Source organism: Hyperoodon ampullatus, assembly GCF_949752795.1.
Source record: "Hyperoodon ampullatus genome assembly, chromosome: 13".
Classification (NCBI taxonomy): domain Eukaryota; kingdom Metazoa; phylum Chordata; class Mammalia; order Artiodactyla; family Ziphiidae; genus Hyperoodon; species Hyperoodon ampullatus.
The window spans coordinates 62685611-62699580 of record NC_136926.1 but is presented as its reverse complement, the minus strand read 5'-3'; the positions used below and the strand labels follow the sequence as shown (position 1 = coordinate 62699580).

At 45.4% G+C, this 13970-nt stretch overlaps 1 protein-coding gene across 1 annotated transcript in view; it reads left to right on the top strand.

The window, feature by feature from the left end:
- Window positions 1–6188: 6188 nt before the first annotated feature.
- The window catches only part of PSTPIP2 (proline-serine-threonine phosphatase interacting protein 2), a gene marked incomplete at its 3' end in the record, with an annotated part of 80182 nt that continues 72400 nt past the window's right edge, over window positions 6189–13970 (top strand). Inside the window, exon 1 of the mRNA XM_079717630.1 lies at window positions 6189–6224. Coding sequence (XP_079573756.1) covers window positions 6192–6224 — 33 coding nt within the window. The 5' untranslated portion in view covers window positions 6189–6191. The remainder of the gene's footprint in view (window positions 6225–13970) is intronic.

Sequence of the window (13970 nt, the reverse complement as noted above, 5' to 3'; positions counted from 1 at the left end):
CTCACCACATTATTTGGAATTATGCACAGAAGATTTATATATCCTTTATTTATGTATTCAGTCACCTATTTATATCAGTACGAATTCCTGGTTAATTATTTTATACTTTGGGTTATAATGCAGTATTACATTTCTCTTGTTCAAATTGTTCCAGCTTTGGCCATTGTGGCCTCTTTCAGTTGGCTCCAGTGCCCCTTTGTAATGCCCTCAATTGTGTATGTGTACGTGTGGGCTTTCTGGTACTGCAAAATGCTCCATGCTTACCTTATATTGTATATTTCCTGCCCCAGCCCTAGAAACAGTCCTGGTTTTTCGGTTTTAGTTTTATAAGTTATATACACACACACACACACACACACACACACACACACACACACACGCACACACACATATACATATATATATATACACATACTGGATATGAGTTCTTTGTAGGGTAAATGTATTATAAATTTCATCTCCTATTCTTTAGCTTGCTTTTCACTCTTAAATGGTGGCTTTTGACGAGAAAGCCCCACATGCAGTAGGTTGTTTTTTGTGACAGTGAATATCAAAGTTTTTCCATCTTTAAACTACTTTGACCAGGAACAGATCCTCTGAGTTCCTTACCTCACTCACTTTCACTTACGAAAATTCCAAACTTAAAAGGTGTTGAGGAGAGGGAATTTTCCCCTCCCCCTCTTTGACTGGCGTACTAAAATTGACACCTGACAGATTAACAAGAGAAAAAGTAACAAATTTTAATTCGTGCACATGGAAGTCTCAGAAATGGGATATAAGAAGTGGCTAAAGCAGGCAACTTTTTATTTATTTTTAAATATATTTATTTTTATATTTGGCTGCATTGGGTCTTAGTCACTGCGCGTGGGCTTTCTCTAGCTGCGGTGAGCGGGGGCTACTCTTCGTTGCGGTGCGCAGACTTGTAGTAGCTTCTGTTGGCGGAGCACGGGCTCTAGGCATGAGGGCTTCAGTAGTTGTGGCACACAGGCTCAGCAGTTGTGGCTTGCGGGCTCTAGAGCGCAGGCTCAGTATTTGTGGCACACGGGCTTAGTTGCTCCACAGCATGTGGGATCTTCCTGGACCAGGGCTTGAACCCATGTCCCCCGCATTGGCAGGTGGATTCTTAACCACTGCACCACCAGGGGAAGCCCCTATACTTTTTAGACAAAGAATAAATTTGATAGGAATTGTCAGGACAAAGAAACTTAGGCTTTGGGTGCTTAATAAGTGAGTCTAAACAGAGTTTGGGCTTGGGGTAGTAAATGACAATTACAGTAACAAGTTTTGTTTATAAAGGCTTCTTGGCCCTGAATTCCATATCTCTGGTGATAAGGATGTATTTCAACTTAGTACTGGGAGGGCACCTTCCAAATGGGAGATTTATTTCCTGCTTTCAGGGAGACAGGATGGTCAAGTGTCCCTCTTGCATTTGCAATTTAAATAACTTTAACTCAAAATCAGTTATGCCACTGAGGCATATTTTGTGGGTGGTCTACCTTGGGCCCCAACAATGGTATTCACCCTAACCCTTGCTTTGATCCATGCAGCTAGTAGCCCTTGGGCACTGAAGTCTCCTCCTGGAAGTTTTCCCTTTGTATTCTATTCCTGTCCTGTTCTGACCCTCTGTTCCATTCCTCAATCTACTCAGCTTCTAAGTGACGAAATCCATCCTCTCTGCTTTTGACATTGACTTGGCAGACCTAACAACACAGCTTACTCCTGCCCTCTGGTGCTTTTGTGCCATGGCCTCTGCTTGGCCAGGTCCTGGTCCTCAGATCCTGGCTTTACCTCCTTGGCCAGGTTTGCTCCCGTCTCCTGGAAGGGAGGGATTGGACTATGGGAACTGAAGTAAAAATTGGTTCTGCTGTTGATGATCAGAGAGAGCTTATTGAATTCCCTGGCTGGCTCCATCATTGTCTAATCCATGAGAGTACTTGAGAAAATATCCTTATCTTGAGGTGCTTTTCAGTGTTCTTGGGGAGGTAAGCTATCAGGAACAGAAATTAGAGAAGAACATAAGGATATAAATTATACTTCATTAAGGGCTAGTTTGTGTGACAAGGATGACAATTTCTAGAAATTCAAGAAGTGAGAAGACACTGAGGGCTGGAGAAGGTGGGGAAGTGGTGCTGAGATGGAACTTGAGCAGAAAGAAGAGTAGCACCCAGGCAGCCTGCAAAAGATGAGCAAAGTTGGGATGGCAGAAAAGCCTGACTGGCCTGGGGTGAGGAGAGGGGAGGAAGCCGGGGAGTGAAGTGGGAAAGGTCAGGGTAGGGAGGGTCTTGACCACACAGGGGCATTTGGGACTTAATTGTGATAGGGAAACGTGGCTTTGTGAGGAGAGCAGAGACAAGAAGAAAGCAGTGTTTCAAGAAGGAACAGCTAAGAGGAATTGGTGGAGAGGAGGAAGAGGAATGCAGACCGATTTTTTTAAAGTGTGAAGGAAAATTGGTGATTTTAGTGGGCATTTGTTATTTTTGCCGCTCACCATCCATTTATCCTATTTCAGGGAAAAGATCCCTATTTCCTTCTGGGGAAGTCTCCTTTTCCTCCCTAACTTCTGGAAAACAATTTGACAGTTTTATTTCAAAACCTTAAAAATGTTTATATTATTTAACCTGTAATGCAACTATGAGGAATTTTTTTTGAGGTATAGTTGATTTTCAATGCTGATTTCTGCTGTACAGCAAAGTGATTCAGTTATACGTATATATACATTCTTTTTTAAAATATTCTTTTCCATTATGGTTTATCATAGGATATTGAATATAGTTCCCTGTGCTACACAGTAGGACCTTGTTGTTTATCCATTCCATATATAACAGCTTACATCTGCTAGCCCCAACCTCCCACTCCATCCCTCCCCCAAACCCCTCCCCCTTGGCAACTGCAAGTCTGTTCTCTATATCCATGAGTCTGTTTCTGTTTCGTAGATAGGTTCCTTTGTGTCATTTAGATTCCACATATAAGTGATATCATATGATATTTGTCTTTTTCTGACATATTTCACTCAGTATGATAATCTCTAGTTGCATCCATGTTGCTGAAAATGGCATTTATTTCATTCTTTTTTATGGCTGAGTCATATTCCATTGTATATGTGTACCACATCTTCTTTATCCATTCATCTGTCCATGGACATTTAGGTTGTTTCCATATCTTGGCTATTGTGAACAGTGCTGCTATGAACATTCCATTATGAAGAATTTTAACAAAAATTTATATGAAAGATTTATCACAGTAATATTTCTAAAAGCATTAATAAAATGCTAAGGAAGTATTGGTATATCCACTTGATAGGAAATTACACAAAAGTTAAAAAATGACACTGAAGATTTTTCTTTTTAATTTTGGGGGGGTTTGAAATAAATTCACACTGTATAAATTCAGAGGTCCAGAGAGCATGAAGAAAAGTAGGTCTCCTTCCCGCCTGTGCCCCTCTCTGCCCCATCCCCCCATCAAAGAAACCCATTTAAAACGTGTCTATTCTTTTTCCTCCTCATCCAATGGCAGTTTGTTTTGCTTTTTTTCCCCCCACTTAATAGCTGTTGATTGTCCCATATCAAAACACAGCTTCCTCACTTTTTTAATGCTTGAATATGATTTCATTGTATAGCTGCATCACAATCTATTGAGCTAGTTCTCCACTGATGGCATTTAGTTCTTTAAAATCTTTGGCAGAATAACATGCTGTTATAAATAACTATACATACTTCACTTGGCACACATAAGGATATTTGGAGGGTAAATTCTTCAACATGGAATTGTTGGGTCAAAACACAGGAGCAGTTAGGGAATTCCCTGGCACTCCAGTGGTTAGGACTCTGCGCTTTCACTGCTGAGGGTGTAGGTTCAATTCCTGGTCAGGAACAATCCTGCAAGATCCTGCAAGCCTCGTGGCCCCCAAATAAATAAATAAATAAGAGCATGTAAAATTTTGACATGGCCAAATTTCTCTTCACAGAGACTTTCAATTTTTAAATGAAAGAGTATCTGTCTTGTTGGCCAGCACCAGGTGCTATCAAACTTTTTTTTTTTTTTTTGCGGTACACGGACCTCTCACTGTTGTGGCCTCTCCCGTTGCGGAGCACAGGCTCTGGACGCGCAGGCTCAGCGGCCATGGCTCACGGGCCCAGCCGCTTCACAGCATGTGGGATCTTCTCGGACCGGGGCACGAACCCGTGTCCCCTGCATCGGCAGGCGGACTCTCAACCACTGCGCCACCAGGGAAGCCCTATCAAACTTTCTGTTAGGAAAAGTGTGTTAAAGGACTTTAGAAAATACGAATGGAATTTTGTTAAGTTACAAAAGCAAAACTCAAAATTTTATGTACAGTAAGAGCTCAATCATGCAAATGTATATTATCGGAAGAGATGCCAAAACATTAATAGTGGTTTATCTTAAATGTATTGATCATTAAACTTCATCATTCCATTGTTGCTGTAGTAGTGTTATTTAATTTCGTTAGTAAAATGTCCCCAAATTGTTATAGACCCTTGGATATAGTACAGATATTACTTGTCTTTTTACTCCCAACACCTGTCCAGGTGATGAGGTTAGTAAATGAGGAATGAATGAGGAATATTTTCTGGCAGCGCGGACAACCATTTGCAATTTGCAATCTTGCCACCGGGTGGTGGAAGAGAGTTAAAATCCAGGGGACTGGGTTTGAGCCATGAAAATCAAGTACAATGTACCGTGAGATGTTAAAAAAAAATGTTCAAAATGAAAATTAGAATTGTATTTAAAATATTTGTTGCAAAATATTCAAAACTCCCAGGAGAAAGCTTTGATGCTGTCTGTGGCACTGCAGCATCTTTCATTTCCCTAGTTGTCACTATTTCTTACCCTTCCTGCTGTTTAGCCTGTGCCCCTGGTGCCCTCTGTGGCCTCTGCTGCCCTTTATGATGCTGTCAGGCTTCCCTTTCTTCCTTCTAACCTAACTGCTTTCCAAAGACATGAACAACAAGATGAATGAATGCATGTCCTCGGAGTGACCCAGGGTTGGAGGCCACCTCTCTATCGTTGCGATGACTCTACTGGTGGGATTTCATCACAGGGGAGGGGGCTAGGTATTACCAGGCAGAATCTTCCAACTGTCCTTCATATCACCCCAGCAACTGTCCTTTCACTCTGCACCAAGCTAGAACCTGCTCAGAGGCAAAGCTTGCCTCTCCAGGCATGAGGTTCTGGGCTGGCACTCGACCTTCATACTCCCCTCCTTGAATAGATCTGTCCCAGGAATGACCTCTATCCTGGGCTCTGATTCTGTTTGGAAGGGAAGAGTTGTAACCGAGCTCTTCATACCTTAAATACGCTGTGATCTTGGTCAAGTCAATCAGCCTCTCTGGGCTTCAGTTTTGGTTCAGGGCATGTAGCACAGGGCAGTACTTTGTCCCAGAGTGCCGTATTACTACAAAGCCCGGATGGGTCTGACTTGCCCTGGGTTATGTTTATGAGTGTGTTATGTTACGAAAGTGGAGGGAGAGGAGGGAAGTTCGGGCTCCTACTTCTGGAATGGGATTGGTGGAAAAGGGTATTGGGTCTGGGTCCTAAGATGAGGAAGGGTCGCGAGGAGCTGAGTTCCCGGATGCCTTGTAAGGACCCCACTGAGGGACCTAGAGTCAAGGGGAAACAGTATCAGTGATCTCTCCATCACTTTGAGACTAAAACGTGCTTGTCTGTCTGTGGCGGGCTTCTCTGGGGTCCTGCACTTGACTAGATGAAGCGCCCACACCTGACGCGGCCGCTAGCATTGTCAATGCTCAGGCTTCACAGAGCCGACGCGCTGTCCCCGCGACCACCTCCGATCCGGGGCTCCTTCCACCACCGCGCAGAGCCTGGATTTCTCCGTGAGGAATTGGGTCGAGGGAGGAGGGGGCTTGTGGGCAGGAACGGAGCCGAATTCGGGGAGGCGACAGGACCGGTTCCTTCCAATCCTTAAAGGCCTCCCGAAGGAGGGGGAATGTAGGGCTGACTAACTGAAGCCTGACGCCGCAGGGCTCTAACCCGCGGGCAGCCAGCCCCTCAGTTACGCGCGGGACGAGTGCGGCGTGCCTGGTGCTAGCGGCGCGGGGCGGGGCTGCGCGGGGCAGGCGCGGGGGTGGGACTCGGGGGCGGGACGCGCCGCTGGCCCTGACAGTCCGCGTCGTAGCGCGCCTGCTCTGGCTTTCTCTCCTCGCGCGCCGGCCATGACGGGCTCACTGTTCAAGGGGAACTTTTGGGTAAGTCGGCGGGGTAAGCGACCCATCGCCGGGCTCGGGAACGGGGGCTCCGAGGGGAGCCGTGGGCGCCTGCCCAGTGCTCCGGGGCAGAACGCGAGGGGAGGCACCGCCGCCGGCCCCTCTCTGCACTTCCCCCAGCCCGCCGCGCGCCCGCGGGTCCCCGGGATCCGGTTCCCAGGCTCTCCCTCCTCCGCCCGCGCCCCCGGACACTGCTGACGGGTGTAGTCTTAGAGTCGGGACATTCCCCCCTCATCTCATGGGGAAACCGAGACCCAAAGGGAGGAGTCACCCGTCCGGGGAAAGTCGGCGGTGGCCCCTGAGGCTGCGCTGTGAGCGGATTTGGGGGGACGTGGGGCGCAGAACGTGGGGTGAACTTAGCCAGGCTGATCGGCTTTTCCAGGTCCACGGAAACGTACAGCCTGTCCGAGCCCCATTAGATCCCGGCTCGGCCCGGCAGACGACCCTAGAGGCGTTCTCTAGCAGAAGCTTTGCCGGGTTCCGCAGCTCCGCTTCCTGAGCCTCTCCCTGCCTTTGCCCCGCCCAGGGGGAGGTCGGTGCGTGTGTGAGACCCTGCGAGCTGGTGGGGACATCTGAGCCCGAGGACCGGCCCAACCAGGAGGCAGCAGTTCTGCCTGCCCCTCTCCCTCTGTCCAGTCCTCTTCCCCCCGTCATCTGACTCCGCAGGTGCCCCTCAAGGGTCTGTACCCCCTCATTCGGAGGAACCGCCCTCATCCCTTTAAGGCAGGAGCAGAAAGTCAGCACGTCTCCAGACTGACCTACTGCTGCCAAGCCGCCCCAGCTCCTTACTTGAGACCCTGATTGTCCCCCATTCAGCCTCATAGCTGCTTAGCAGGTTCCTGTCCCCTATCGAGAGCTGCTGGGTAGAGAAACCTGGCCCTGTAACCCCCGGGACACAGTTTAGACCCTGCTTTGTGAAGTCCCTTTTCCTGGAGTTTTTGAGGTTCTCCTGGGGCACTGCCCACCTGTAGGGTGCAGCTCACCGCCCGCACCCCCCCCACCCCCCCGCAGCTTCACAGAGAAGGTGAACAACCTCGCAGCTGTCCCCTTGAGGAGGCCTGGGAGTTCTTTGGGTAGAATAAAGGACTTCTGGGTCCCATGACAGGCATTGTGGGAAAAAGCAGGGTACAGAGACCTGCCTTTCTTCCCCTCAAAGTGTAACACTCAGTTTTCAGATCTCTGCCCAGTGTCTTCTCTTCAGGGAAGCCTTTCCTGACTGCACCCGATAGCACATGTTCTGTTCCTTCATAGCATTTGTCAGTTTATGGTTTTGAATTTGGGTGCCTACAAGCATGTGAGCACCTTGTGGACAGTTATTGTGCTGGCTTTCAATGCCACTGCCCCTTGCACAGGCTGATGCCAGTAGGTTCTCAGCAAATAGTGGTTGAATGAGTACAGTGGATCTGTAAGGCTGACGGGGCATGTAGTGGGGTCAGAGCTGCGGCCTCCATCCTCAGAGGTCTCCCAGGCCATAGGAAGGCAGCCCCCCAGCCGCTCCCAGTACAGACTTGCAGGAGTGGTTAGGGGAGGGAGGAGACGTGAGATCTGTGTTGGGAGTTAGAGGTAGGGTGAAGGTCCAAGGCAGAGAAATTGCTGGGGTTTTACTTTCTTTTTTTTCCCTCTGAGCTTTTACTTTCAGAAGATAGGAGATCCTGAGAGATAGTTTGCAAAGATATCTTCCACCTCTAATTTCCTATACTTTATGTCAAATAATAAAAACAGTAATAGCTAATATTACTGTGTATAGAGTCTGTGGCAAGCACTTTACACATACCGTTCATTAAATCTCACAACTACCCTTACTGAGTATCCCATTTTACAGATGAGGAAACTGAGAGGCAGACGGGTTAAGCAACATTCCCCAAGTTTGTAGAGCTATTAAATAGCGGAGCAGGACTCTGCATAGACCAAACGCTCAGGGAATGCCTTCAACGAGGCTGGTGCTCAGCTAGAGTGTCCCTTTGGCACTGCCAGAGGTAGATGCTGGGACATCATTTGACTCTTCATGTGGATATCTTTCTCCTTCAGCTCCAACCATGAGCTCCTGGGAGGTTTGCACTGGCTCCCACCATCCACTGAGCCCCCAGAACTGCGATGGTGCTTTGCATGTGGATGCTCAGGAATCAGGCAGATGGGACAGTCAGCCTGGATTTGGGAGAAAAGGAGCAGAAGGGAAGCCGTTGGAGACCTCAGGGGCTGCGTGCGATGCTCTCACACTCTCAGGGGTGGGGGCGGGGAGCAAGGCTGTTGCTATCACTGAGGGGATGGCAATAACTTTCATGCTTCAAGGACAAGAAGGTTGTGATTACATAAGGTAGAAAACTTTGGAAACAAGGTGGGTATCAGTTGAGTGAATTTACTAAATATTTAAGAAAATACCTTCTCTGTATAGAGGTGGCATTTGCAGGGGTTAAGACCGTACTCTTGGGTTGAAGGTAGATTCCTCATTAGGAAGCCGGCAGGGAGGGCGGGCTTTGGTCTTGAATGCCTGTCCTCTGGGATGTAGAGGGCAAAGGGGTCAGGGGATGGGAGAGTCTAGCAGGAGTGAAGAAAACTGGGCCAGGGGTAGAAAGGGTCTGTTCCAGGATGGAAATCATAGGGAAGAGACAGGAGGAGACAGATGGGAGGAATGGCAGAGGGTACAAGAAGTCAGAGCCACAGGACAGGGTCACCAATTGAAGCTGGACAGTAGGAGAGAGGGAAGGAGAGCTTGAAGGAAGCTCTGTGTAAGGTGAACAGGAAAATGAGGTGTGGACGCCAGAAATAAGTCAGATGAGGAACTGGTTTGTGGGGAGGGAAGGAAGAAAAAGCAGAAGCGGTATTGACAATAGGCAGGCCAGGAGCATCCTGAACCCCACCACCCGGTCTCCACCCCCCAGGACCATGCCAGGGTTGCTGGATGTGGGGAGGTCTTGGGGAAGGAACAGGGTGCCAGACAGCAAGGTTTGGGGGTATTTTAATATTTTAACAACCAGTACAAACACGTCAGTGAGTGTGCTCTGATGTCAACATTCTGGGTTTGAGGGGCTGGTGGAGATGGCCCCAGCACCTTGGAAAGGGTGTCCAAGCAAGAGAGTGCACGGAACAGCATAACGTGCAGAAGGGTCATCAGCAGAGGCTATGAGGTGGCCTGGCCAGGTTTGAATCCCAGGTCTGCCCCTTGTAGCTGGGTGGGCTTGGGCAGATTACTTCAACTCCCACACTCAGTTTTTCCATGTAGAAAAATGAGGACAATACCAATGTCTACGCTCTAGGACTGTTGTGAGTATTAAATCAGAGTTTAGTACATGCCTGGCGTGTAGTGAGCACTTGTGATTGCCAACTATTATCAGCACAGAGGTGACAAAGGAAATGGGTGACAGTTACTCGAGAAGAAAGAATCAAGAGACAAGAGGTCCCCAGAGAAGCACTCTTGGTGACTACCTGTATTTTGGTAGGAAGAGAGAGGGGTCAGAGAAAGAGAGGCAGAGATGTAGGGATTCAACCCTCACAGGAGCCATCACAGGCCCAGGAGAGGAATGTTCCACGAAAGTTGAGAGACCCATGGTTAAATTAGGTAGATGTTCCTGAAAAGGTATAAGTCAGCACATACTTTACAAATAATCTTATTCAAATGCCCCATGGAGAGTTTAGTTAAAGGAACCTTTCGGTGGATTTGTTTGAAAAGGGAATACTCAAATGTTCTTTAAAACTGGGATAGTCCCCAACCAAGTTTGCCTGACTCGGACACAACGCCTGTGTGCTCTTTCCCTCCCAGCAGTCATGTGGTTAAGCGGTGCTGTTATTTATTCTGGTTAATGTTGGTGGTACCTTGTTGGAGTAAGACGGGGACCATGGAAGTGGTTTCCAGGGCTCCAAGGAAGGAGGCCGCAGAGGGAAAGTCCCAGCCTTTGGCCTGTGATCCATGTGGCCATGAACAGGTGACTGTAGAACCTGCTCCAGAAGAGCAAGATGTCCTGCCACAGGAGAGTCCCACATTCCTCACAAGGGTGTGAGGCCCAGCCTGACCCTCTATGTCCTCTAGACCCTTATTTTGACCTAGTCGTCCTGATTCTCACGGCTCTTGGCCCAGACCAGCTTCCTACTGTCTGTCCTGCACTCTTCCCACCCCAACACCTGCAGTGGGTGCAGCCTCTCTGCTCTGCCTGGTGAGTGACCAGGGGAAGGAGCTTGCTCATTGCCCCTGGCCACCCAGGACTGTCCCTCTGCTTCAAACCTCTGGCCACTTTGGAATCTGGTCATTCTGGGTATTACCAGAGCTTGAGCTGGTGCTGCATCTGGCTTTGCTCCTTGACTTTTCTCTATACAGTATGGGAGGGTGCTTTTTTTTCTTAAATAAACAAAGAAGAAAACAGGTTATCACACAGACCCTTCATGCTCACCCCATGTGCTATTTTATACAATGTATAGGCTGTTGCTTTCCTTTTTTAATCCTCTCCCTTGGAAACCAGTCCCTAGAAACACACCAGGAGGGCTATTGTCCTGCCTGGTGGCAAAATGCAAGGTAAAGTCATTGACGATTGCGTTCATTCTTCCTAGAGCAGCCACTGGGGTCTATCTTTAAAATAATTATCAAAATCCTTTTTTCTCATTTTAACTTCTTTAAAATTTAATAAGAGGCATGGGACCTACCTTCTAAGGAAAATAAGAAATTCTTATTGAAATATATAAAACAAAATCTGAACAAGTAGAAAGGAAACAAAAGTTTGTTAACAAGCCTTAAAAAAATCTAGATGATGCAAGCACATTCTTTAAATATCCAGATGTTTCCAAAAGGCTTATAATAAAAAACAATATAAACATTATTTATGTTGTCACAGCATGTAAAAATTGCTTTATTTTGTTTGTTTGTTTTTTGGCCGCACAGCTTGTGGGATCTTAGTTCCCCCCACCAGGGATTGAACCCTGGCCCTCAGCAGTGAAAGCATGGAGTCCTAACCACTGGACAACCAGGGAATTCCCACAGCATATAAAAATTGTTTAGTTTAAAGCTAAGTAGTATATTATGATTAGACTTCCATTCTTATCCTTCCTGGACTTTCTTTTTTCTTTTTTTTAAATTTAATTTTATTTATTTTTTTATAGAGCAGGTTCTTATTAGTCATCAGTTTTATACACATCAGTGTATCCATGTCAATCCCAATCACCCAATTCATCACACCACCCACCATCCCCACACCCCCGCGGCTTTCACCCCTTGGTGTCCATATGTTTGTTCTCTACATCTGTGTCTCAACTTGTGCCCTGCAAACTGGTTCATCTGTAACATTTTTCTAGGTTCCACAAACGTGCATTAGTATACGATATTTGTTTTTCTCTTTCTGACATACTTCACTCTGTATGACAGTCTCTAGATCCATCCACGTCTCAACAAATGACCCAATTTCATTCTTTTTTATGGCTGAGTAATATTCCATTCTGTATATGTACCACAACTTCTTTATCCATTCATCTGTCAATGGGCATTTAAGTTGATTCCATGACGTGGCTATTGTAAATAGTGCTGCAATGAACATTGGGGTGTATGTGTCTTTTTGAATTATGGTTTCCTCTTTATGGGTATATGCCCAGTAGTGGGATTGCTGGATCATATGGTAATTCTATTTTTAGTTTTTTTAGGAACCTCCATACTGTTCTCCATAGTGGCTGTATCACTTTACATTCCCACCAACAGTGCAAGAGTGTTCCCTTTTCTCCACACCCTCTCCAGCATTGGTTGTTTGTAGATTTTCTGATGATGCCCATTCTAACTGGTGTGAGGTGATACCTCATTGTAGTTTTGATTTGCATTTCTCTAGTAATTAGTGATGTTGAGCAGCTTTTCATGTGCTTCTTGGCCATCTGTATGTCTTCTTTGGAGAAATGTCTATTTAGGTCTTCAGCCCATTTTTGCATTGGGTTGTTTGTTTCTTTAATATTGAGCTGCATGAACTCTTTATATATTTTGGAGATTAATCCGTTGTCCGTTGATTCGTTTGCAACTATTTTCTCCCATTCTGAGGGTTGTCTTTTCATCTTGTTTATGGTTTCCTTTGCTGTGCAAAAGCTTTGAAATTTCATTAGGTCCCATTTGTTTATTTTTGTTTTTATTTCCATTACTGTAGGAGGTGGATCAAAAAAGATCTTGCTGTGATTTATGTCAAAGAATGTTCTTCCTATGTTTTCCTCTAAGAGTTTTATAGTGTCCAGTCTTACATTTAGGTCTCGAATCCATCTTGAGTTTATTTTTGTGTATGGTGTTAGGGAGTGTTCTAATTTCATTCTTTTCCATGTAGCTGTCCAGTTTTCCCAGCACCACTTATTGAAGAGACTGTCTTTTCTCCATTGTATATCCTTGCCTCCTTTGTCATAGATTAGTTGACCATAAGTGCGTGGGTATATCTCTGGGCTTTCTGTCTTGTTCCATTGATCTGTGTTTCTGTTTTTGTGCCAGTACCATATTGTCTTGATTACTATAGCTTTGTAGTATAGTCTGAAGTCAGGGAGTCTGATTCCTCCAGCTCCGTTTTTTTCCCTCAAGACTGCTTTGGCTATTTGGGGTCTTCTGTGCCTCCATACAAATTTTAAGATTTTTTGTTCTAGTTCCGTAAAAAATGCCATTGGTAATTTGATAGGGATTGCATTGAATCTGTAGATTGCTTTGGGTAGTATAGTCATTTTCACAATATTGATTCTTCCAATCCAAGAACATGGTATATCTCTCCATCTGTTGGTATCATCTTTAATTTCTTTCATCAGTGTCTTATAGCTTTCTGCATACAGGTCTTTTATCTCCTTAGGTAGGTTTATTCCTAGGTATTTAATTCTTTTTGTTGCAATGGTAAATGGGAGTGTTTCCTTAATTTCTCTTTCAGATTTTTTATCATTAATGTATAGGAATGAAAGAGATTTCTGTGCGTTTTGTATCCTGCTACTTTACCAAATTCATTGATTAGCTCTAGTAGTTTTCTGGTGGCATTTTTAGGATTCTGTACGTATAGTATCATGTCATCTGCAAACAGTGACAGTTTTACTTCTTCTTTTCCAATTTGTATTCCTTTTATTTCTATTTCTTCTCTGATTGCTATGGCTAGGATTTCCAAAACTATGTTGAATAATAGTGGTGAGAGTGGACATCCTTGTCTTGTTCCTGATCTTAGAGGAAATGCTTTCAGTTTTTCACCATTAAGAATGATATTTGCTGTGGGTTTGTCATATATGGCCTTTATTATGTTGAGGTAGGTTCCCTGTGTGCCCACTTTCTGGAGAGATTTTATCATAAATGGGTGTTGAATTTTGTCAAAAGCTTTTTCTGCATCTATTGAGATGATCGTATGGTTTTCATTCTTCAGTTTGTTAATATGGTGTATCACATTAATTGATTTGTGTATATTGAAGAATCCTTGCATCCCTGGGATAAATCCCACTTGATCATGGTGTATGATCCTTTTAATGTGTTGTTGGATTCTGTGTGCTAGTATTTTGTTGAGGATTTTTGCATCTATATTCATCAGTGATATTGGTCTGTAATTTTCTTTTTTTGTAGTATCTTTGTCTGGTTTTGGTATCAGGGTGATGGTGGCCTGATAGAATGAGTTTGGGAGCGTTCCTTCCTCTGCAATTTTTTGGAAGAGTTTGAGAAGGATGGGTGTTAGCTCTTCTCTAAATGTTTGATAGAATTCACCTGTGAAGCCATGAGGTCATGGACTTTTGTTTGTTGGAAGGTTTTTAATCACAGTTTCAATTTCA